Source organism: Onychostoma macrolepis, chromosome 09 (genome assembly GCF_012432095.1).
Source record: "Onychostoma macrolepis isolate SWU-2019 chromosome 09, ASM1243209v1, whole genome shotgun sequence".
In the NCBI taxonomy this organism is placed as follows: Eukaryota; Metazoa; Chordata; class Actinopteri; order Cypriniformes; family Cyprinidae; genus Onychostoma; species Onychostoma macrolepis.
The window spans coordinates 29045033-29069639 of NC_081163.1; the positions used below are offsets into that span (position 1 = coordinate 29045033).

Genomic DNA, 24607 nt, shown 5'->3' on the forward strand with positions numbered 1-24607 from the left:
ACTTTTTTTTTAGTTGCAAATGGTGTCTCTATGAACAGGCAAAAGATACCTGAGGGCCATCTGCTGAAGTGAGCTTCCGCTGGGAAGTGACATCATGAGGTCAGAGATGGTCTGGAGCAGACGGTGGAAGGTGTGGGGCAGCGGGTGAGCCGCCTCTCCTGCGATGAGAATGTCAGACAGGGGGTGCTCACATACACCTAAATCCTTCTCCTGTGAGAACAAGAGGAAAAGCGTCCTGTTTCAGAAAAACCTCTGTTCACCTTAAGTGAATAGTGACTTCTTAATAAACCATTAGCAGTGTTGTAAGGCCACACCTGCTCGATGTTCTCCTTGTTCCCTTTGTTCTCTTCATCCTCCTCTTCTTCCGTCTCAAAGGGAGACGGAGTCAGAGACGCCACAAAGTGCCACAGGATATCATGGAGGGAGGTGGTCTGGGTAACATTACACAGCAGCCAATTAAAAGCCTGAAAAGGAAATGCAGAACAAAAGGTTTGTTAAGAGTTCCCAGAACTTCTGACTAAACTTTTCTAGTCAATTGAGATAAATGGATAAGGATTTTAATAGATGTCTTTCACATGGATTTTAATACAGTGACTGCATTATACAATTTAGGACAGGAAGAAAAGGAATGAAAGTCAGCAGAAGGCCAGAGATGTTACTGACCTCCATGGCAAACACCCTGCAGGCTGATTTGCGGAGTGCATGCTTCATAGCCACCTCCAGGCCCTCTAGGTCATGATGCTGGATAACAAATGCCAGCACAGGCCACTGGAAGTTTCTTTCACCCTTGCTGAGAGAGCCATGGGCTGAGATCAGTCGAGACAACTCAGGAGAAGGGTGTCGAAGTAGTGATGACCCAACTTCTGTAGAGACCAGTAGAAATTAACTCACATTTATAATGTTTAACCTAGCATTTTAAGTTATCACAATACCAATATTTCAGCAGTGAACAAAAAAAAACAACGAAATTTTAAAATCAATCTAGTATTAATATTTACAAATTAAATAAAAAGAGGCATCTAGCATTTCTGGTCAACTATCACTTTTCCTAAATGCAAAGTTTACATTAATCTATTCCAAACTCTGCTATGATGATTTGAGGACTCAAACATTGCTAAAAGGTATAGGTAAATATTGCTATGCATCATTATATTGGTGCATACAAGCCATTTTATTATGTAGGTTAAACAGTAAAACATGGCCCTAATGACACCAAGTTCAGGGGTTCAAATCCCAGAGGCAGCAAGAGCTACTAAAATGTATACAATAAATGCAATGCAAGTTGGATAAAAGCACCAGCCAAATGCTAATTATATACAGAATAACTAGTTATAGTTAAATACTATAGTTAAACTAGTTCAGTCCTGTATAGCAGCAGCACACCTGATGTAAACATATTCTCAGACATCACTCTCTGTCATTATGGTAATTAGCTGAATTAATTAGACATTTGTAACTGTGCTGTACAAAGTGACATTACCTGCATCCCCGCTGTGTACCCTGCGTCTCGGCACTGCCTTGACCCGTGCTGGGGAGGCTGAGTGCTGCTTATCATACTCGGAGGCCACTACTGAATATGAGCGCTGGAATACTGTCCGCTTGGCTGTGTCACTGTCTGTGATTGGACTTGTCTCCAAACTAAAGGAACAAAGTCAAATAAAGAAGACATACAGAGATAATAAGCACACAAAAATGGCTAGATATTCATAGGAACCAGTATTAGAGCATGGTACTTTGGGAGATACATGTAAGCGTTTGTTACAGTACCTTGGGGGCATGGACTTCATGTTACTTCCTGGCTCTTCAAAAACATTGGGGCAGGCATCAGGAGTGACTGAAATATAGGGAGCAGGGACTGACGTAGAACGCAGGTAACGCATCTCATCCTGAAACAAGTTATCATCTTGATAGGCCCCAAAGTTCTCAGTGTGTTGGCTGCAAAAAGGACAATAAGAAAGACTCAATGAGATACTCAATGCACTGAATTACTACAGCAATGCTGCCTGTGGTCATGGTGATCAACCGGTATTTACCGGGCTAGGGTTTGCAGATAGAGGCAGCCCATCTTGTTGGGCAGTTCCTCAGACACTCCCTCTTTGAGGCTGGGCAGATGTGCGTGGAAGGGTTTAGGTGGGTGATGGCAAAGTAGACTTGGCTCAGCGGCGCTGCTCAGAGACAGCAGGAACAGTGCATTGGCACGGATCACCTGGTGGGCCTCCATCGTGGGCAGAGCCCGTGGGGTTTTCACCTGGAGAGGTTTTTTCCTTGACTGCTTAACCTAGTCCAAGAAGCACAGGGTTGAACCCAAGAAAGAATTATGCAAAGTTTTAGACATCTACAAATATTATAAATTTCCCTACATTGGTCATGACAGGTATACCTTTTCTCTGGCAGCTGTTTGTTTTTCTCTCAGGTACTTTTCTCTACAACGATCACACACCAAGTACCAGGTGCTTCCTCCAATCCCACCATCTCCACAGTTACCAGCCCAGCCTCCACAAAAGTGACCAATACTGTTATAGCCCTGACCTCCAGCATACCGACCACAGCCTGAAAGAACACAATAGAGAAAAGTTATGATGTACTCCATATATTGGTCTTTATATCCACTCTGAACAAAACAGAATGGAGTAAGACCTAAGAATTGATGGCACTATACCTGGGTGGGCCTGTCTCATGTGGTACGTAACAGGATATGGGTGAGACTCTCCACACAGCTCACAGATGGTATCCTTCTCTGGGCCTCCCATAGCTAACTGCGCCATCTCCCCAAAGAGGTTCCCCCTGGGGCGAACCTCGGCTTTCTCCTTTTTCTTCTTCTCTTTCTTGGTCTTCTTGCTGTCCTTTTCATTCTCCTTCTTTTTAAGGATAGCACTGGACCCTGGACTTGGGAAGATCATATTTTGTGTAGCCGCTTTTATGGTAGCCATGGATATGTCCTCCCAGAAGGCTACAAGGTGCTGGAGGGTGAGAGGCAAGATGGACTTAGACCTCATGGAGGAGTGGCTGGTCATCTCATAGGAGACCGCCTCACTTTTTCCATCCTCGCACTTCTCGGGCAGGGGTGGCTCTTTCAGCATGGACAGAACCTTGTTCTTGTTGATGCTACCCATCTTGGAAATATCTGGGCCATGTGGTGATATGTTAAACATGTTGAGGGCCGAGGAGATCTCCAGAGAGTGACGGTTCTTCAGTTTGCTCTCCTTCTCTTCAAAACCCTGCTGGCAGCTGAGAGAATTACGGATGGGTGCATGTTCTTTGGTCAGCTCAGGGTTGAACTTCAGGAAGGATGAGCATGCCATGGCATCATGTACTATGCCCTCATGCCACAGGAAGGCAGCAAAAACAGCACGAGCACATTCTGCAACAGAAGGCGACATGGCTTGCTTGGCGGGTTCAGTGGGACGCACGTTTTCACCCTTAAAGAGTGGCCCAGATTTGTCTTTTTTGGGTCTCACATGCCTGCTGGAGGTTTTACGGCTAACTTTGGGTGAAGAACGACTTTCAAGTTCCTCCTTGACCGGGGCTTTTCCAATACTAAAGTGGACCTTGGAAGAGCCCTCTTCAGCATTTTGCAACTCTGCATTCTCATCATTGGCTTCATCATTGGACAGCAAGGTGCTGGACCTACACACCTCCACCACTTCACTGTGGAGGTTCTCTTGAACTACATGGGGAGATGGGGCTCGGTTCTCTGCATTGCTGCTTCCTCCTTTGCTCTCTTTGGGCGAAATTTTTGGCTTGGGAGATGTAGACCTGCCCCTCAGTGGTTCCATGAGGGGAACCTTCTTCTTTCTGAGCGTGTCAGGGTCTAACGTATAGGAGTCAGATTTGGATCTCTCACGAGGAGGGTCCAGGTGAGCTTTAGAAGGACTAACTTTAGAGGGCAGGTTCTTATCGTGAGGAGAGGATGAACGTGGAGAACCGTTGCTGGAAGGGCTAGATCTACCCGAACTGAAGGTCTTCTGTTTGGGTGAGGAGGAACGGGAGCCAGGGTTCGGAGACTCAGCCCTAAGGCCTGAGGTTCGGCCATCAGCTTTCAGGGCTTGTAGCGTGTTGTGGTTAGGGGAATGGGAGCGGCTGTGAGAGTCAGACCGCAGTTTGCCGGTGTCTGATTTGAGAATGAGGGCCTCGCTGGCAGACAGACTGTCATTGTTCTTGCTCTTCACCTGGTCAACAGATCGGCTAGAGTGACTGTCCGTTTTGGAGGATCGACTCTCTTGACGATGCTTGCTGCCTGGAGACATAGACCGACTGGCCATGTTATCCCTGTCACCTGCGTATCGTAACACACCAACAGTTACCAATGTGCAACTTATTTGTGAAAGAGGCACTCCACAAGGACTTGTCAGGCATTTCACATAAGTGGGAAGAAATAATAACAATAAAAAAAAAAAAACAAGACAAAAAAAGATCTGAAAATGTAAGGGAAAAATAATTTACAACAAAAGAGGAACTTAAGAAACCAAAAGTAAAACAACAGAAGTAAAATTGAAAATGACATCTACAAGAATCCACTGAAATCCAAGAATGACCTTAAATTTCAAATTTACTGACCAACATTTATTTACATAAGTATTAAAATAAGACTAAGGTAGCAAATGCATAAATACTGATGCAAATGGAAAGCACCCAGGTCATGGGAAATGTTTTGTCAAGCTTGTAAACTTGTCCCCATATATATTCCAAAGCACTACATACTCTGTTGCCATGCCTAAGAGGGGAAATAAATGGACTGTGGAAGAGAGGATGACATGAAACCCCTCCCTGTAGTGAGTCTCCAGGGTGCTCCCAGGAGAAGACATGCATTACCCACCCTTTTGTCTGAGAACAAGAGATGAGAGAGCGGTGCCAGGGCCGGTCGCACTGCTTTTGTGCACACGCTCACGTGAAGCAAGGCTGCGTGATGAAGCATCTACAGCGGAAAACAGTGGCAAGGAAAGTAAGCAACAAGGCTTGAACCAAGGAAAACCATCAGAGAATGAGAAAGAAAGTGAGAGCCAATGAGCAATGAAGAGTGGAAGAAAGAGTGTATGAGGAAAAAAGGACTCTGGCCCTGTTTACACTTGATAATAACAATCGTATTGGGTGATCTAATCACAAGTGGACAACTGAGATTTGTATTTTACACCTGGTATTAACATGCAATTCAAATGTTTGTGTGACTATTTCGTTTTCAAGGGGAATATTAAAGATTTTGTGACTACATGTGTAACATCAAACATCAGTTGCTATAGTCCCTTTCACACATATAGTCTTTACTGGTAAATTACCATTAGGAGATCATGTGTGAACAGGACCTTTTCAAAAATACCGATAAATTTGTTCTGGCAATTTACCGAGAATATGAGAAGACGTAACATTACCAGTAACATTACAGAGCAAGACTACCCCCTTATGCCTGTCACTCAGAGACTTCAAATATGTTGGACAGATAGGGAAACTAAAGTGCTACTACTTGCGTGGACGAATGAAAACAACGGCGCAGTTTGTTGACTGACATCACAGAATTTATCTGTATTTTGGAGCTAGTGTGTGAATGGGTAAAAAGCCAGAACACCATTGCTTGTGTGAATAGCATATTTGTGTATTTACTGGTAAAATCATTTTGGCCATTTTACGGTAACTTACCGGGACTGCTGTGTTAAAGGGTCTAATGTAAGGGTCTAAAACAGATGTAATAGATGTGCTCCTGATATAAAAGCAATTAGAAATTAATTATGCATCCTCCATAGATACACTGTTCTAATTCAAAGGCAGCATTACAAATATAATTTGTTTGCTTCCAGATATACTTTTTAAGTATACAGTGTTAATCTCACTTAAAAGTTTTAATCTCACCCCAAATATGATGTTTTAAGTGGAATGCTCCTTATTTTAGTCAAGCTCCTACATTAACTGAGCATTTTAGATTATCTGTGTAATTGTGGCAAGCTCTATTATTGGTATCACACAGGACTGGGTTGAGCAGGTTGTGGAGATGAGGATGTTGAGAAAAATAAATGTTATTATGAACAATGATTCGCATCCATTACATGCTTTAAAGGTGTTCTGGCAGAGTACATTTAGTGGCAGAATGATCCCTCCAATATGTAAGAATGAACGGCATCGTAAACCATTCCCGCCTGCTGCTGTCAGGCTTTTTAATGTACAATAATTGTAATGTTTTTTGTTTTTTTTGTGTCTGTGTGCATGGACTGAAATGTGGTTGCTGCTGTAACAATATAATTTCCTGTGAAGGATCAATAAAGTTTTTAATAACAATAATAATAATAATAATTGCAGAGAAGTTCTGTAAAGTCTTGTGCATGCATATGTATGATTTAAAAAAAATAAATAAATAAAACTTGCACGTACAAACTACACAGATAGTTTAAAATTAAAAAAAACCTGGTTTTGGTCCAATGAAATATTAGCGGGGCAGTAGGCAGACAATGTTGTCTGGGATGCAGTAGTATTTATACAACAAGTGCAGTGTTTCTGAATACCTCCAAATTGTCTGACAAAAAGTATACGCAACCTTGTTAAAGCCCTGCAATTGGTGATCGGATCACCCACGATGGATGTTAACACTAAGTGTAAACAGGGCCAGAGGAGCATCTAGGTACTGGGAAAGATGTATGAATAGAGAAAAAGCAACAAGTAGAAGGACAGATACTGTGAGAGACACAGAGACTGGTAGAAACAGACACAAGACTGAAACAAAACTGGGCATCAACCAGTGCAAGTTAGGGTGGCAGAAGAGTGAGAATAAAATATGAAGAATTGTAATGAATCTGAAATGCAGATTCAGAGTATTCTGGCTGTGGAAAATATTGAGACACTTGCGCCTGAAATATCCAAAAAAACCCAAATTCATTTTTCTTATGCAGACAGATGCATTGTGGATTACACTGGGGGATGCAATGCTAAAGCACTGCGTGGTTTTGATTGCGTGGACAGATTCCTGGACCTCTTGGTAATTATTTAGCTAATGAATGATCAAATTAAGCACTGTACATGTAGCAAGCAAAAAAACAAAAAAAAAAATGCAATCAAGTTAACAGAAACATCTGACATGGAACACACACACTGTTAGTAGCTACAATAGAAACACAGAAGAGGAGTTTAAATGTTATTTGGCCACTGAAGTTAAAATGAGATGAGAAAGAAAAGAATCACCAATTCAAACATAGCAAGCAAGCGGGTGGACGCCGACAGAAAAGCAGGGGAAATAAGCCTGAACGGATCTTAACACAACCTATGGGACACTAAACAAATAAGCCCTTAAGACAAGAACAAGCAGCACCTGTGCAAGCAAGCACCGCCACTACCTTATAGACGGACAGACTTACTCGGAAGCTGTGGATGCGGTTGAGGCTGCTGGGAAAGGGATTGTCCAAACACAAATGGGCTGTGGACAAGGGAAGAGGGAGGTTTGGCAGCTTGCTCAAATATGGAAGGACTTGGGAGGAAAGGCCCAGACTGAATGGAATTCAGTATGGCACTCAGCCGGTCACCTGCAATGCGGAAGACAATGGGAGTGCTGTAGCTTATATGATCCTTAAAAGGAGCCATACAAAACGCTCGTCAGTTTAACGCCCCACACAAGCACGCTCACTGGAAGTAATGGGGTGTGTGAGTGGGTCAGCTGAACCAACGTGAGGGGAATAAGGAATGGCCGGGGAGCCGTAGGTCAGGTTTTCATGAAACCTCATATCTGGAACATCTACAAGGTCACAGATAAAACATTGGCAGACAAAGCCAATGCTCTGCTTTCATCCCTTTTATAGTGCAACTCACGGACATTCTGTGGGGGGAGGGGGTTTGTCCAAATTCTATCAAACATTTTAACATTTTAATACTAACCTAACAAGTAGCATGACATTACTGAAAACTAAGATTTTAGTTGAGTTGTTAAAGTCAACATGAAAAGACTTCCATAATGCAATGTGTGTCTGACAAGACGGTTATTGAGGAAGAAAATAAAAATGTAGGGTGGGAACTGATTTTATCTCAGGAACTGATTGGATCACAAAAAGTATGCATTTCATATGAGAATGGAACATGTATCAGAGTTTGCAGTGGCTTTTTGACTGTTTAAGGTCAGGTTCACCCTTGAGAACAGGTCAAGGTATCCCAATAGAAGTATTTATGATAAGTTAACTTTTTTGTTAACTGATTACTGCCATAATCTTTATTGTATTATATTAACATTATCAAAGGACTGCATTTTTAATTATCACATTATTTGCAAATATTGGCAGGAATTTAGAACAGATGACCTGGACATCCTGGGTGACACTGGCCGAAAAGAAAAGTCTTTTTAGAGAATACATTTTTCAAAATTAAAAATTCCTTTTCTTTGGAATATCAAGCAATTTTAAGGTTAATACTGACTTCATGTTGACTTTTAATCAAGTAGCATTTAGTTAAGCACCATAGTTCCATCAAGGGTATTTTATTCAGATAGACTTAAGTATAAGAGGTGATGAAGGACCCATCAGAAAGCAGTCTATGGGTAACGCCACTAAGCAGCGGTGCATGAGAACAGTATGGTGAGAGCCAGTGGACAATAAATGGGTAAGACCCAGCTGCAGCACACAGAGTCTTGCCCATGCACACAATGATGCCTTCACACGCCACAGACGACAGCCAAGACACACAGATCACAGCATGCAGAACACAATTACTCTGATTACACTGAGCTGAATTGAGACAAATGATTGTTTGCGCTTATTAATCAGGGGTCATACAGCACTTTAAATAGATAAAAGACACTGTTTTGATGTCCACTATATCCAGGGCTCCATGACGGTTCCAAGACTGTTCCTGTTGTTTGTAATTACTGGACAAGGATTTTAAAAGATCATTTACATGTGAACACTACCATTTGGGGTCATTAAGATTTTTTGTAATACTTTAATACTTTTATTCAGCAAGGATGCATGAAATTGATTTAAAGTGACAGTACAGGCACTTATAATGGTAGAATTTTTTTTTTTTAATTGCTGTTCTTTTGAACACACCTCATCAAAGAATCCTGAAAAAAAAAAGCATTAGGGTTTCCATAAAATTATTAAGCAGCTGTTTTAAGCATTAATTAGAATGATGGCTGCTGAAAATTCACCTGTGTCATCACAAGAATAAATTACATTTGAATATAATTACATTTTAAATTATTTTAAATTGCAATAATCTTAAGTATTATTTTAAATAATTATATTTCACAATACTACTGTTTTAGGCCGTGTTCACACTTGGCGTCTCTTTTGAAGCTGCCGGCGTCTGTTTTACATTATAATCCTATGGAGTAAACCGGGTTTTCAAAAAAGTCCCGAGCGCTTTTTAAAACGCCACCGCCGGCGTCTTTTTCTGCAGCTCAGAGCGTCTTTTCAAGTTGAAAAAAGTTTAACTTTTCTGGAAAAAAAAAACGCCCTACGTCAAGCGCCTTTTTGACAGCTGACCAATGACAAGCGAGTGGCGAGTCGTTTCCATAACAACAAAAACAACAAGAAAAAAGGAGAAGATAGCCGGTAGACAGATCGTACTAGTTTCGGAGCACAAGGAACAGTATGAAACCGTGCATCATCCAACCGGAGCTCCTGGACTAAATTGTTGGAAGCACCATACAGTTTCCTTCCCCGTATAATGTCGCTCCCACAAACGCCGTTGTGAACCGACACCCTCCCCGTTAACTTCAAAAGCTGACACAGTGCTAGCTACCGTTGCAGCTGTTGTTATAGCAACAAAAGACGCCCTCGGCTGCTATTTGTAACCAAAACGCTGCCAGCTTTTTATTTCACTAAAAAAAGCGCTCGTCAACTTTTTCTAGTCAAAAAAGACGCCAAGTGTGAACACGCCCTTACTGTATTTTTGAGCCCAAGACACTTCTTTTAAAAACATAAAAAATATTACCAACCCCAAACTTTGAACGGTACTGTATGTTTGGGAGAAAAAATTTATTCTGGTCCACTTTTAATTTAATTTCCACTTTAAACCAACAAAGTTTTTACTTCAAAAACAAGACAAAGGAAATCGCAGTTAAAAAAACATGAACATAACAGAAAAATCCTGGATGACTGGCTATTCTACCACAGTTGGATTGGCATCAATTTTGTGAAATACCATTTAAAATCAGGGAATATACTACCAAGATATATCTGATCAAATATGACATTTAGCAGGAGCATGGTAGGGGTGGGTGATATGACCCATTTTAATTCACTGTAACTATCACAATATAGTTATTTTTGTTTTAAAAAAGTTCTTTCTGATATCAACATTTTTGATACCATTGAAATGTCATAATTCTTGTCAATATCACACAAAAAACTAATACTAGCCTAAGTAAATATAAAAAATTTAAAAAACCTCAAGCTCACTGAAGACAAGTAAACAGTCAGCAATTAAATAAGAATAAGAAACTAATTACAAGCAATAGGACAAAAAAAAAAAACTACAGTAGAGCAAATAGATAAGAAATGTTACGTACATTGTATAAAGTAATAAAATGTATAAAAACAGCCTATTATTCACTGTCAATTAAATATATATTTCGTCTTATTAAAGTTGCAAAAGTGATTTAGTCAAGAGGGTAGCGAGAGACAGAATATTAGACTGCTGTCACTTTAAGAGCTGCCCAGATCCAATATAATGTTACACATGTGTTTTCTTTCTCAGCTGTTTCAATGGCTTAAAATCACTTGTTTTTAAACTGCAATGCTTAAAAACGTGTGCAAACTATAGGTAGCACAGCAACATCACGTGAGTGTGTAACTGTATACCGGTATATCGCCCACCCCTAGAGCATGGTATGAAAAAAGATGAACTTTAAACATAAAAACAAAAGGTGTAACTGTCACTTAATAATAAAGCACTTTTCTTTTTTAACATCTCTCCAGGATCTTTACTCTCACCTTTGTTGTTGATGCCGTAGTCGAAGCCCTGAGCTCCCGAGCTGCCCATGCCCCTGTTAAACGCCTGGACTGAGAACGGGCTGGGAGGAGGGGTCTGGGCTCCATGCTCCAAAATCGCTTGCTCTGTTCCAGAGAGAAACAAAAAGCATTAATAATCATCAATAACTAACAGCTAGCTGAATTTCAACTTGTGGTTTAAGCATGCTCTATAACATTACTGGTTTCCTATTTAAAGAAACAGTTCACCTAAAAATAAAATTGTACATTAGAAATGTTGCTTTTGCAACTAACTCAAATAAGTTTAAGTACGTGTGTTAGCGTTACCTTCCTCGTGACGCAAGTACTGGTTTCCCCCTCTGTCTCGGGCCAGAGACCAGGCCTCCCCCTCATCGCTCTCACAGAACTCCACCACACTGTTCTTATCCAGCTGAACCCAGGTGCCCTCCGAGTTAATCACCTGATACAGACACAGCTTTATTTACCTCCTCTCTCTCTCACACACACACACACACACACCTGACACCACATCAATCCAGAGGAGTATGACTGATTTAGCAAGCAAAACTCAGTGGAGGCTCTAAAATAACAGCGCATTTAGAAACGTGAAAACAAATATATGATGTACCATTCAATTCTCAGGATTTATGAATTGAAACCAGTTCGAACAAAGACACAGTTTTAAATTTGACATGAGAAGAATAGCAGTATTTGTGCAAGTTGGGAGGCTCAGAGACAGCGACTTTAGGAGAGCATTTGAGGACAGCATGACACACCACACCCTCTACTGAGAGAAGAAAGAGGCAAAGCCCTTCCATGACCACACATGGAGACCATTCAAATGCCATAAAACACAGGTGTTTACCAAGATTGTGCGCCATTCAGAATTTCCATTCAATTTCTGAATTTGAATTGAGACAAAACCAGATGCAGAACTGTAATCTGAATTTAAGGAAGTGCAATTATAATGAAAGAAAATTCAAAGAAAATTCATCAAAATTTAAGTAGTTTTAACAATAATTTATAGGGGGGTTTTTTTCCAACATTGTCTATTCTACAATATCTACATTGTTACCTATAGAAAGTATAACACAACATAATATAATATAATATACCAGGGTATCTAGAGAAGTTATAATACAGCATAAAATAACTATAATATAATATAATATAATATAATATATAATAAGGGGTGTCCCCGACTAAGGATTTTCACAGTCGAATCGGAATTTTCTAATCTTGCCGATAGTCGACTGATAGTCGAATCATATGTTTGGGGGCGGGGGGCAAAATACATAACCAAGAGTCAAGTCAGACATTCGACAGTCATCATTGACATTAACACACAGGGAAAATGTAATGGACGCCTCGCAGATACAAACGGGGTAAATAATGTTTTATGTTTTGTTTAAAAGATAGTTAACATTAAACGTCTGCGAAACCCTAAGAATTCACAACATATTTTACAATAGTGCTCTCAATATAACGTTATGTAGCCTATATGACAGTTGTTAATGTTCTGCATTTCTGTTTTTAGCTGAATGCGCTGAAGATGACCAGTAGAATGAAGCATATGAGAGCAGGTTTTTTAAATCAAATTCATTTATCTCATATAGAATACGCTTAGTTATTTATTTAGTTATTTATCTGCACAAAATGCCCCGAATGCACAACGTGTCTGCACGGCTCTGAATGAACTCTTTTTGTGGACGTGTTCTTCACGGCAACTAAACTCTAAAAATTCACAGCGTTTTATTATGATAGTGTTCTCATTATAATGTTATGTATATGACAGTCCCAGTCAGTTATTAATATTCTGCATTGTTGTTTGTCCTGCTCACTCTGCGCGCTGAAGAGATAATCACTGTAGTACTACAAAAACGAAGCGCTTTACTGCAGCGCAACTCAACCAAATGCATCTTATACGAGATAAATAATATAGGCTATACACGATATACATATAAACCAGCTGAAATGTTTTGAAATCACTTGTACCCGACCTGATCGAAAAAATCCAGTCTTTCACTCTGCCTGTGTCAGTTTGAGACTTGTTAAAGATTTAAATCCCTGCCGTCCTCTGTCGGTCACGAATTATGAAAATTAAGCGAAACTTAAATCTACAGGGGTGGTTGGATTTATTCACGCACGATAAATTATTTATTTAAAGCTTCTTTCTTTTCAGATTCTTATTTACAGCATTTTCATAATAGGCTGTATATTAACTTATTGGGAGAAAACAGGTACTTCTACGTGAAATCAGACATTTGAGCACCCCCATATAGCCAAACGGCATGATCATAACACCTCAGTGTAGGGCTGCACGATTAATCGCATGCGATTTTCATGCGTGTCTCGTCAGTATCGCGTTCATAATCGAATGCGATTCATCTGCGATTATGAACGTGATATTGCGTAGCTTGTCAGTGAGCTACGGCTCTGTGTAGTAAATGGCGCTCCGTTTGAAAGCAGGTGGTAGACATTTACTACTAATCACAGAACCGGCTTTACTGACGAGACACGCATGACAATTGCATGTGATTAATCGTGCAGCCCTACCCCAGCGAATATTCGACTGTGAGCTTGATAGTCGAATCAGGCTCCTACTATCGAAGTGTCGACTATTCGGGGTCACCCCTAAATATAATATAATAAATTGATAGTTACTTAAACTAATGATGTAATTATTTGTGTTCTGTTTCACAACAAAAATGTTGCTCTTCCTATCATTCCGATTCCAAATCCAGTTCCACATCCTATGGGACAGAACTAATTCAATTCAAATTCACATTCTCAAATTGAAAGGGAACTTATTCTTAATTCTGAATTTTGCTCAACCCAGGTGTTTACAGAGTGGAAATTATCATATGACTTCAGTTTTTTTTTTTTAATTCACAAGCTTCATCTGTCATTATTGTTAATAGGTAATTAGGATAATTTATTAATTGTTGCATCACACAGATTTTCCTACAGAGCATGCCAGATTATACTGTACTGTTACTGTGCAAAAGCTGAAGCCATGCTTGGTGATTCTTGAAAGGGGCTTTAATAATGTGTACAGAACAACAACACACCCACGCCAGAGCCATAGCATGTATGGCCTTTATCAAAAGACGTTACACAAAGGGTTCTCTAATCGTCTAAAGAAAAATGAAGAATTTGTGTTACAGAAACTGCAGAACTAGCAAGAAATCTGGCTAATTAGTCATTTATTGGCAGCCACAGTAACACAGTTGGGAGTCCATACCTCGCCTACCGCCTTGACTTTGTTCCCCAGAACTAACATTCCAATGGGGATACCTCTAAGGTTTGGGCAGCTTCTGATGTTGTGACCCGAAGGTCCGGTCTTCACTACCTTATAAAGACCCGGTCCGCCACCCTGGCCTGCGCCCAGGTCACGTGCATTGGCATCATGGGAAGGGTGGCCACTGGTCTCCTTTCCATAATCGTCCAAATTTGACCTGCCCTCCTGCAAACCCAAAGGACACTGGTTAATTTAAGTTTAAAAGTAAGTGGTGCATTATAAAATGTATGTTCTCAAACTCTTCAATCAATTTCTTTTAGATTGAAAGACAATAAGACTTCATTTTAAGGATAAGACAAATAAGGATGTCCGGTATGATGAAAAAGAAAAATCTAGTTTAACAATTAATACTATTTTCAACAAAGAGAGATTATGATTATGGGACAATTGCACAACCTTGACATTTTTGTCCCCTAAAAAATTGAAATTTTTATTCAGAAATTGAAAATACATTTCATAGAAGCAGCACATTCATGTAAGGTTAACGTATTTTTTAAATCGTGCTTCTAAATATAAAGAAATCAATCTTTACAAACATCATCTTATCCTAATTGTGACTTGTAATTAATTGTAGGTTGTGTAATGAAGATCATTATAACAAACATAAGTGTGTTCTGATGTCAAGTTCTGCTGACTACTACTATACAGACATGCTGTTCATAAACTGAGAAAAATCATTTTGCCTTTGTGTGAGGGAAATACAAAAACATGCATTCACATATTCCGCTTTAAGAAATCGTTCAACCAAAAATTAAAATTCTGTCATTATTATTACGCATTATGTTGTTATTGTACCTTGGAACACAAAAGGACAATTTTGAAGAATCTTTTCCATAAATGACTGGGACTTCATTAACATTATCATCAAACTTATTTGCATAAATTATATTTCTGAGCTTAACAGATGTGGTCAATATTAACTGTCATAAAAAGTGTGCAAAAATTCCTCAAAAATTAATTAATCTTTTGTGTTTCATGGAAGAAAACAGCATAAAAAAAATTATAAAAATTGCATGAAGGGGAGTAAATAATGACAAAATGTTTATTTTGTGGGTGAACTATTCCTTTAAATCCTCATGCAACTGACTTTCAATTGTTTTAATTGTGAACTAAGACATGAAAACGCAAAAAGCTTTACCCAAGGTTAACATAAATGTAATGTAATGACCATTAGGTTCTTACAGCACATTCAAAACGTTACTGGAAACTTTGTGCATACAAGGAAAAGATGGTAAAGTATATTTGTTTCACTCACACAATTTACACAATTAAACATGCAACTCTGATGATTAACCAGTACTACGTGTAAAAATCACAATCTGAAACGTCTTAAAATCATGGAGAAACACTGGTGAAAAGCAAAGCAGCAGCCAAGCTACACACACCTCATCTCACAACTCACCTGAGGAAAACAAGATAAGGTCGTCCAAGACAAAATGTCGATATCCCTGACTCCTTGGCTAGCGCTAAAGATATTCTGAGCAACAGATTATAAGCAAGTCAAAACACGATCGGGAATGACCTTCAATTAGAAACGTAGATGGCATGGTTTGTCTTTTTTTGGAAGAGATGGCTTTGTTGTACTGACAGTTTCTTTATGCATATTTCAATTCTTTCGAATTTTCTTCATGAGACAGTAAAAGAAGAATTTGACGGCTGAGAAGAAGGTCTAGCAAACAAAACGATCCTAAAAACTAGAGCTCTGCAGAAGATCGTGCTCCAATTGCAACAAAATTGAAATCACATCAAAATACGGCAAATGAAAAATAAATCACATAAGAAATATGAAGATTCATAATCTTCCAAAAAAGATTGGTGGTGTGTCATGCTGTTCATACTGGGAGCCGTGATGACATTTTCACATCCAGAGGTAATTATGCTCTCAGAAACACTCGCTTTCAGGCCTTGGGTTAGGACAATGGCTTGTTTCATGGCAGAAACTCATTAAAAGTTGCGGGACCCCAACAGCTAATTTAGTGTGAAGAATTTAAATGGATCAATCACCTTTAAACCAATTGTTGGAAAGGTTTCATTGAACAAATTTTTAAGCTTTAGAATCTTTACAATTTCAGATTGGTTATGCAAAGAGATTAAAGTTTTCATTGGGCCGCACTGATGCAGCTCGTACGTCTATACCGTCATGACCAGGAAACAGCAAAGCTCTGTACACTGATATTCCTTACCACATAAGAGCTATTTTGCACACCACATATGATGAGTAACAACACAGTAGGGCTGCACAATTAATCGAAGAGATTATGAATACAGCTAAACTAATCATGAAGTATCGATTACAGCATTTCCTTTAGGTGTATTGCTTTCACCTTGTTTGCGCATTGGAGTCTATAGGCCTGTTTTGTCTTTTATTTCTGTTACGAAAAAGAAAGTTGAAGAAACATGACCTGACATTCCAAAAAAAGCTGTAGAAGCAAATCGAAAAACAATCATGACATGTTGCACCGTTCACTTACAATGTAGATAGTGTAGATCCTAACATACACCGCAATGAGCGATATGCCAAACCTAGAACACTGGAATACACTAAAGAACTTTTGCACAGGATTTTGCCCTTGATTTGCAATCTGGAAGAGTTAAGGCTAGTTGGAGAAAGTCAAAGTCAGTCTGCAGATTTTGGGATGCAGTAATTGGCCTATTTTGCAGAAAATCGTATAATGGGCATTGACAAATGTTTTTTTTTTGCTTCAGAGTCTGGCCAGGTTTACACCTGGTATTAAGATACATTTTGGTTGATTAGATCACAACTAGACAAGGCAGACACATTTCCATTCACACCTGGTGTTTTAATCCATCTCTTTTATTCACTTTCAACCTCTTTCCTGATTACTTTAAAGGGAGGGTCAATGGTCAGGTGTATGAATGGGCTTTTTCTTATCTATCGATCTAAAACTACGAAAAAGCTTGCACACTTTACATATAAACATAAAATGAAAAACAATGTGGGTTTGTGTTTTAACCAAGAATGGTAAGAGATGTGCTTTTTATTTTTATATTTTTTCGCCTTCAAAACAAACTTCCAATTTCAGACGGCCAAGTTTAAATCAGGTCTGGCAGAGTTATATTGCTTTCATGGGTCATGTGTAGGGCTGTAAAATCAATGAATCGCAATGAATCGTTTCCAAAATAAAAGTTTGTGTTTACATAATGTATGCGTTAATGTATATATAAACACTCACATACTGCACATGTGTGATTCAAATGTGTTTTCGCTGGCTCCAAACCTGAGATGGATGTGCGGTTTTTAGCGCTGTTTTTTACGTAGAAATGTAAAATCCGACATATTATTCTCTGAATTGCAGCGCAAACTAGCATGATCAAATAACAAGATCATTATAAAGATTTGTAAACAAAACACATTCACTTACACGTATTCGAGAATCAGAATATCAGACAGTTGATGACATAGTTATCAAGTTAGTGAATATTTTGAATAAAAAAGGGAAAACTATATAAAAGCGATACATCTGTCATACAGCGCTATTGTGGCTGCGGTGTGTCACGTGTCAAGTATGACAAACACTATGGAAATAATCAGGTGATACTTTCTAAAACAAACTTTTATTTCGGAAGCGATTAATCGTGATTCATTGAATTTAAAGCCCTAGTCATGTGTCTCCTAGCAAAGAGGTGCAAGTTTCTATGCAATTTTGTTGACACCCAGTTTTTCTCTGTAACTGTTCACCAAGTTGGCAAGTGTATGATGCCCAGTGCTTCAAAATCTGTTCAGATTAGTGTATTCCAGTCTTTATAATAAACAAGGTGTAGATGTGGTATAAACCGGATGGTTTTCTTAAGAAGAAACATGATATTTTAATGTGAACACAAATGCAAAAATCGACAAAATATGAACTGTGTCATAATCGTGCAGCCCTACAAAACAGTGTGCATGAGTTAGTGTCTTTCAACCAGGAGTTAATAAGACAAGGGATTGGCAACATGCACCCACCCCTATAACACTCTCCATCCTGGTCTCCGGGTGATCGTGCCCAAACTAAACTACACAGTAGCACTAACACATGCATAGTTGGTCTTTGTAAGTAATCGACACAGCATGCTTGTAGACATTTGGGAGTGGGTCATTAGATGCCCATGATTCACTGTAAACGAGCCAAACTGAAGTATATCGAATGATCAACCTAAAGATGCTGGCAGTTACAAATCCCGTTCCCAAATGAGGAATATGTAGAGGCTCCGGCTAATCTACGAAGGGGGAGGCCTTTTACTTACGTCGACAGGGACCAGGAGGCTTCTGCCCAGATGCTGGTTAAAAGAGAGGCACCAGGCTTCAGTGTACCCATTCATGTTGGGAACATACTTCTTTACTGTCTCATCATTCAGTCTGAGCCAGACACCATCATCATTGTGGATCTATGGGAAACAAGCAACAGAGCGGAGCCATGCCCTCCTGTAACTGCTAACACGCCTCTCGCACGAGCCTCTGAGGCTGCAGAGTAGGGCTGGGCGATATATCGAACGCGATATTCATGCGCATCTCGTCAGTAAAGCCGGTTCCTTGATTAGCGCTAAATCTCCATCACCTGTTTTCAAATAGATCACTGACAAGCTACGCAATATCGCATTCATTATCGCAGATGAATCGCCTGCGATAATTAACGCGATATCGCGCAGCTTGTCAGTGAACTACGTCTCTGTGTATTAAATGCCGCTCCATTTGAAAACAGGTGATGGAGATTTACCGCTAATCACGGAAACGGCTTTACTGACGAGATGTGCATGAATATCGTGTTTGATATATCGCCCAGCCCTACTGCAGAGCCAATCGCGTTAATGCGCAGCACCAGCCAATTGGATTTATAGTGGAAGTCCAGTTGCGGGACAATGAAATGCGTCATCTACAGAATTTGTATATGCATGTAAATGCTATTGGCGGTTGTCAGCAGGGAACAACAGGCCCTTTCACGTGACTCAAGTTCAAGCTTCAACATGCTCAGCACGAGAGTCATGCGCTACATTGAGCATGTGAAAAGTGCTGCAGTGCCATCGAAAGGGGAACTTCTGCAAGTTTGCCAGTTAACAAGACAGCAGGAAGTTTACACTACCACTCAAAATCTGGACATGAATAGAAAAAAATATATATATTTGCTTACTATATATTCCAATTTTCCAAGAACTAATTTTAAGCATTAAACACTGATCCAGATTTGATAATATAATATATAAATAATTATTAGACAATGCAATACCATTCAAAAGTCTGTCGGTAAGATTTAATAATAAAGAAATTATATTAAGAAATTAATACTTTTACTCAGCAAGAATGTATAAAATTGTACAAAATTGATCAAAAAACCTTTGTAATGCTACAAAAGCCAATACATTTAAAATTAAAATTTAAAATAAAATTACCAATAAATGTTGAAGAATTCGGGAAAAAAAAAAGTATAAGAGTTTCCACTAAAGTATTAAGTAACATCTGGACTGTTATCAATATTGATAATAATCAGAAATGTTTCTTAAGCATCAAATCAGCATATTAGAATGATTTCTGAAAGATCATGACACAATGAAGACTGGAGTGATTATGCTGAAAATTCAGCTTTGCTGCATCACAGGAATAAATTCCATTTTAAAATATATTAAAATGTATATTTAGAACAGTTATAAAATAGAAGAGTTATTTTTAACTGTAAAAATGTTTTACAATATTACTGTTTTTACTGTAATTTAAATCACACGAATGCAGAGACTTCTAGAAACAAAATGATCTTATTGAACAAACTTCTGAACAGTAGTGTGTATAAACATTAAAACAACAGATATTAATAGATAATATATTATGTAATTAATAAGATGCATATACAAAGTATTCCATAAAATGAAAAATAAATTCAGTTAAATGTGTCCAAAATTTTGACTGCTAAGTGTTGTTATAAATAGTTTGGCCTGTCATGCAAACGTCATGCAGTTTTTCCAATTAGATGTGCTTTGAAAGGTCAACAGTAAATGATTGAGGCAAGCTTCTTGGTAAGGCTGTAGCTGACGCTTCTCTCCACAGAGTTCAATGCACCTGCCAGTCATGTGAAAGGGCCTTCAGAGCAACCGACAGCATTGTGGATGTGAGATTGGGTCTAATAGGAGCTATGAGTGATTGGCATGCAGCAATGGGCTTTTTTAGAAATTGGCTGGAATAGATAGTTCCTATTTGAGATTTAACTACAGCCTCAAAGTCTCCTGCATGTGAATGAAGCAAAGGATAGGCAAATAAACGCTTGTTGTGACCAAATCAAAAGTCAAATTGAAAGCTTAAAGAGATGCAGAAATTGTTTTAAAAGCCTTTTGTTTTAAAACAGAGCATTAATTAATCATTCGTAATTATGTTCACAGATAAAAGAAAGAGAAAACAGAAAAGGACTTTAATTCAGAATAGTTTGGCCCTATTCTAGAGCGGTTTACCTCGTCAATGAATGTGATGGTGCCATTGACTTGGACTATGCCTATCTGTTCGCTCTGCAGAGAGGGGTGACTACGCACGCGCAGCCCTGCGCTGTCCTTGGCCACAAATTTGCGCACCTGAGAGAAGCAGAGGGGGAGAGACAGAGAGAGACAGTGAGACAGATGAGAAGATGGCAGGAAGCTGCAGTCAGAGAGCGAGGAGAGAACAGAACCGCACATCCTGTCAGACGAGAGAAACATCAGTCCATCCGATGAGCTGAGAGACATTCGGCAGGAAAGAGCAGGAAAGACATTTGATTTTGCGCTGTTGTGTTGCTTGTTTCCCAGTTCAATGCAGAGTAAAGAAATACAAGGGGAAAAAAAAGCTAACGATAACACTATTTGCACTCGTATGCTTAAATAACACTGACACCGCACAGCTATCTGCACACCAATAGTCTCTAGCTCTCAACACTAACTTTCACCTTTATAAACAAAAACAAACGTACCAATGTGTGTGCATGTATACATATACACACACACACACACACACACACACACATACACACAGACTCGGCCTATGTGTAACAGTAACTGCCTATTACATCTACATAATTACAAATTGTAATTACAAGCTGTTCCATAACTTAGTTACATGGTAAGTACATTTTGTTTCATGTAAGTACAACGGCCACTATTAAGTACTTAATTAGGTAATTACTCTGTATTATGACACCTTAAAATAAAGTGTTACCTAATAAGTAGGGCTGGGCGATATGAGCAAAAATTCATATCTCTGTATTTTTTGGCTGATGTGCGGTATACGGTATATATCTCGGTATTTTGTATTTGGATTAAACAAATAAAGTGAATGTAAGCATGAAGGCATATATTATGTGCAAAAATGGTTCAAATCACATTACATTCTAACATTGTAACATTGCAATCTAAAAACAAAAATAATGCTTTTAAAGCAGAAAATGAAAATTTTCAAATTGAAAATTTTTTTAAATTGAAAATAATAAAAAGCACAGAATAATTGAGTAAAAAGGTTATTTTGATTACACCATTACACTTTACAGTTAGTGCTATCATACATATTAGGGATGTTCATTTCGGTTATTTTTCCTAACCGACAACCGACGCTCGTTAACCAATTATTAACCGTTAACCGACAAGATTATTTTAAATTAGAATTAAAATTAAATTAGAAAGAATAAGAGTGTCTGTGACCCGTTAACAATACTAACATTTGTTTTCCGGGGATTAATTTTACACGCGCAAAAAGCAGCAAACAACCCTTTTACAATTCCGATTATCTTCATGACTAAAAGGAGTAGTTGCTTCCACTGTTAGAAGAAAAAAATAAATAAATAAAAAATCAAGTGATTTCTCCAGCGCCGCACACAGTTTAGCATTCTACCTTGACAATGCAGCCTGTTCAATATCATTATAAAAAACAATCAGTCAAACATATGGAGAAAAAAAAAAAAAAAAAAACACTGCTCTGTTTAAATATGTAGTAAAATCTATGCCGTTAAGCGTTATCACCGTACCGCCGTGAAGTTATGCAAAACATTTTGTTTTACGTGGATATTGGAATGCGAGTGAAGTAGGCCTATAGCTACATAAAAGGTAAATAATATTTTGTCATTCAAATACATCGCGAATACGGAAACATTTGATTTTGTGTCGAACGAGAGACCCAAAATTGGTTTCAGTTTCGTTTTAGTCTTAATTCGTTTTTGGTTTGTCGCTATAGCTTCTTACATTTTTAATTCTTGTTCTTTTCTAAATAGCCTACTGTTAATTGAAAGGATTTGTTGTGGAGTGAGGGGAACTAAAATAGCATAGCTATGTTTACAGTGTTTATTATAATATTTGTAATTCGCGTCGGCCTATTTCTGAATGAAATAATAACATGCAACTTATAGGCGACTTATTTTTTTTTTTTCTCTCTCTAAAAAACTTTTTTTAATACGTGTAGCTTATTTTAACCATGCATTAAACCTTTTAAAATATCTTTTAAAATTTAAAATTAAAATAAATAAGTGACTTCAAACCGTTTAACTGATTGTATTAATCGGTCAAAATTCTTATCGGTCGGTTAACGGTTAAACGGTTAAAATGAACATCCCTAATACAAATACACTTACTTGTCGGTTTAAAATTCTACATATGTCACATTTATTTTCCAACTACAAATATTTCAGCAAAATGTATATTTTAGTCAGAGTTATTGCGCTCCTATTTCATTGCGCTCCGTCTGTTGGCGCGCATGCGCGTGGCGGCGCTCGTTCTAAATGGTCTGTGAAGTTTAGCGGAGAATCGCAAAACAAAAGCTCACGCACTTCTGACTGCAAAATGGAAATATTTCCATGGCTTTCTAACATTTACAGATGGAGAATATACCTGTGAAATGTAAGTTATGCGTTAAGGAAAACAGCACGTCTCAAACACATTAAACAGCGCGAGTAGCATCTCTGTCAGCGGCACACTCTGCCTTTCTGTCAGAGCCGTTTTAAACTGAAACTATAGGCTACTATATCTTTAGCGATTTTTTTTAAAGCCCTTCATATAAAGCCTGAAACATGTAGAACAAATTGTATTACGCACTTTCTCAGCAGCAGTTCAGTCTGTGTCCTCCCTAGATATTTTTTCAGATGCGCTCGTATCAAACTACTTATATCGATATTAACAGTATTGCTTCATACCGTATCGCTTATAAAAATATATATATCGATATATCGTACAAACTCGATATACAGCCCGGCCCTACTAATAAGATTATGCAATATTACTGCATCAAATAAATGCAGCTTTGGTGAGAATTTTTTTTCAATCTTACCAACCCCAAACTTTTGAATGTGGTATAAATTGAACGACTGAAGTGGTCAGACCCGATCCATCAAACTGAGTAGTCACTTGGGAACTCACCTTGCTAGGCTGAGGTTCAGCTTTAGGTTTGACCATCTGTGTGCCAGGAGGGATCATTCCTTTGGGTGGATCTTTGACCTCGACCTCCAGACCAGCATCTGAACAAACATTATTCTAGTCAGTAAACCCATTTCATGAGCTCTGTAATGTTACTACACTGTTTTTAAAAAGCAAAGACTTCATGCACAACGACTATAAATCATATTTTCTTTTTTTTCCTCATTTTCTGAAGAAATTGTTGATTTTGAAAACTTATTTGAGCACTAGAAAGATACATGACCCACTTCAGACACCCTCCAAACACAGAGCTCTAATATGAAGATTAATAAATCCTGAAAAGCAGTTACCAATCTCAATGCCATCGATGGTCACATGAATGGTGTACAGCCCAACGGCACCAGGGGTCCAGTTAGCGCTGTAGGTGCCATCTGTGTTTGCCCGGATAAGCATGTTCTCACTGGGTCTGAGTAAAAAGTAAACACACTGAAGATGAAACCTGTTCTTACATTTGAATTTGTTTGTAATTTATATATGACAGGTAGAAAAGTAGTCTTTGAACCTCTTTGGTGTCGGTGAGGCGAAGCGAAGCTCTTCAAAGGAGTAATTTTCATATGCCTGCATTTTAAAAAAAAGTAAGTGACAATGTAAAAAAGTTGACAAGTAATGAAAATTCACCCTATATATCTTGTAAATGCATGTTATTGATCTTATATCAAATGATTCATCCAGGAATTAACTGCAAATTTCCATTGATTTTTGAGTGCAATGGCATCACAATACAGAAGAAACGATCTGCCATTAATTCAGTTACATAAAGTGTGACTTAAATGTCCAAATGAGGTCGCCAGATTTGGAGAGAAAAAAAAAAAAAATTCTGAAAAACAAATAAAAACGGTTATTGCGATTTTAAATGTAATTTTTTAAAAATTGCTGCGCTTGTTTGTAGGGCTGCACAATTTGGCCAAAAAAAGAATAAAATAAAATAAATATTACTTTTGTAATTCCACTGTAAAAAATACTAAAAAAGAAAATAGAGAAAAGATGTTGTTTAAAAATACTATTA

At 38.4% G+C, this 24607-nt stretch overlaps 1 protein-coding gene across 1 annotated transcript in view; it reads right to left on the reverse strand.

Moving 5' to 3' along the window:
• mycbp2 (MYC binding protein 2) overlaps positions 1 to 24607 on the reverse strand; it is a 106500-nt gene that overhangs the window by 12115 nt on the left and 69778 nt on the right. Inside the window, 16 exon segments of the mRNA XM_058787949.1 lie at positions 50 to 210; positions 315 to 464; positions 664 to 863; positions 1481 to 1638; positions 1768 to 1935; positions 2034 to 2278; positions 2381 to 2550; positions 2660 to 4276; positions 10899 to 11021; positions 11223 to 11355; positions 14140 to 14361; positions 18442 to 18582; positions 20629 to 20745; positions 23545 to 23642; positions 23892 to 24007; positions 24104 to 24159. Coding sequence (XP_058643932.1) covers positions 50 to 210; positions 315 to 464; positions 664 to 863; positions 1481 to 1638; positions 1768 to 1935; positions 2034 to 2278; positions 2381 to 2550; positions 2660 to 4276; positions 10899 to 11021; positions 11223 to 11355; positions 14140 to 14361; positions 18442 to 18582; positions 20629 to 20745; positions 23545 to 23642; positions 23892 to 24007; positions 24104 to 24159 — 3875 coding nt within the window.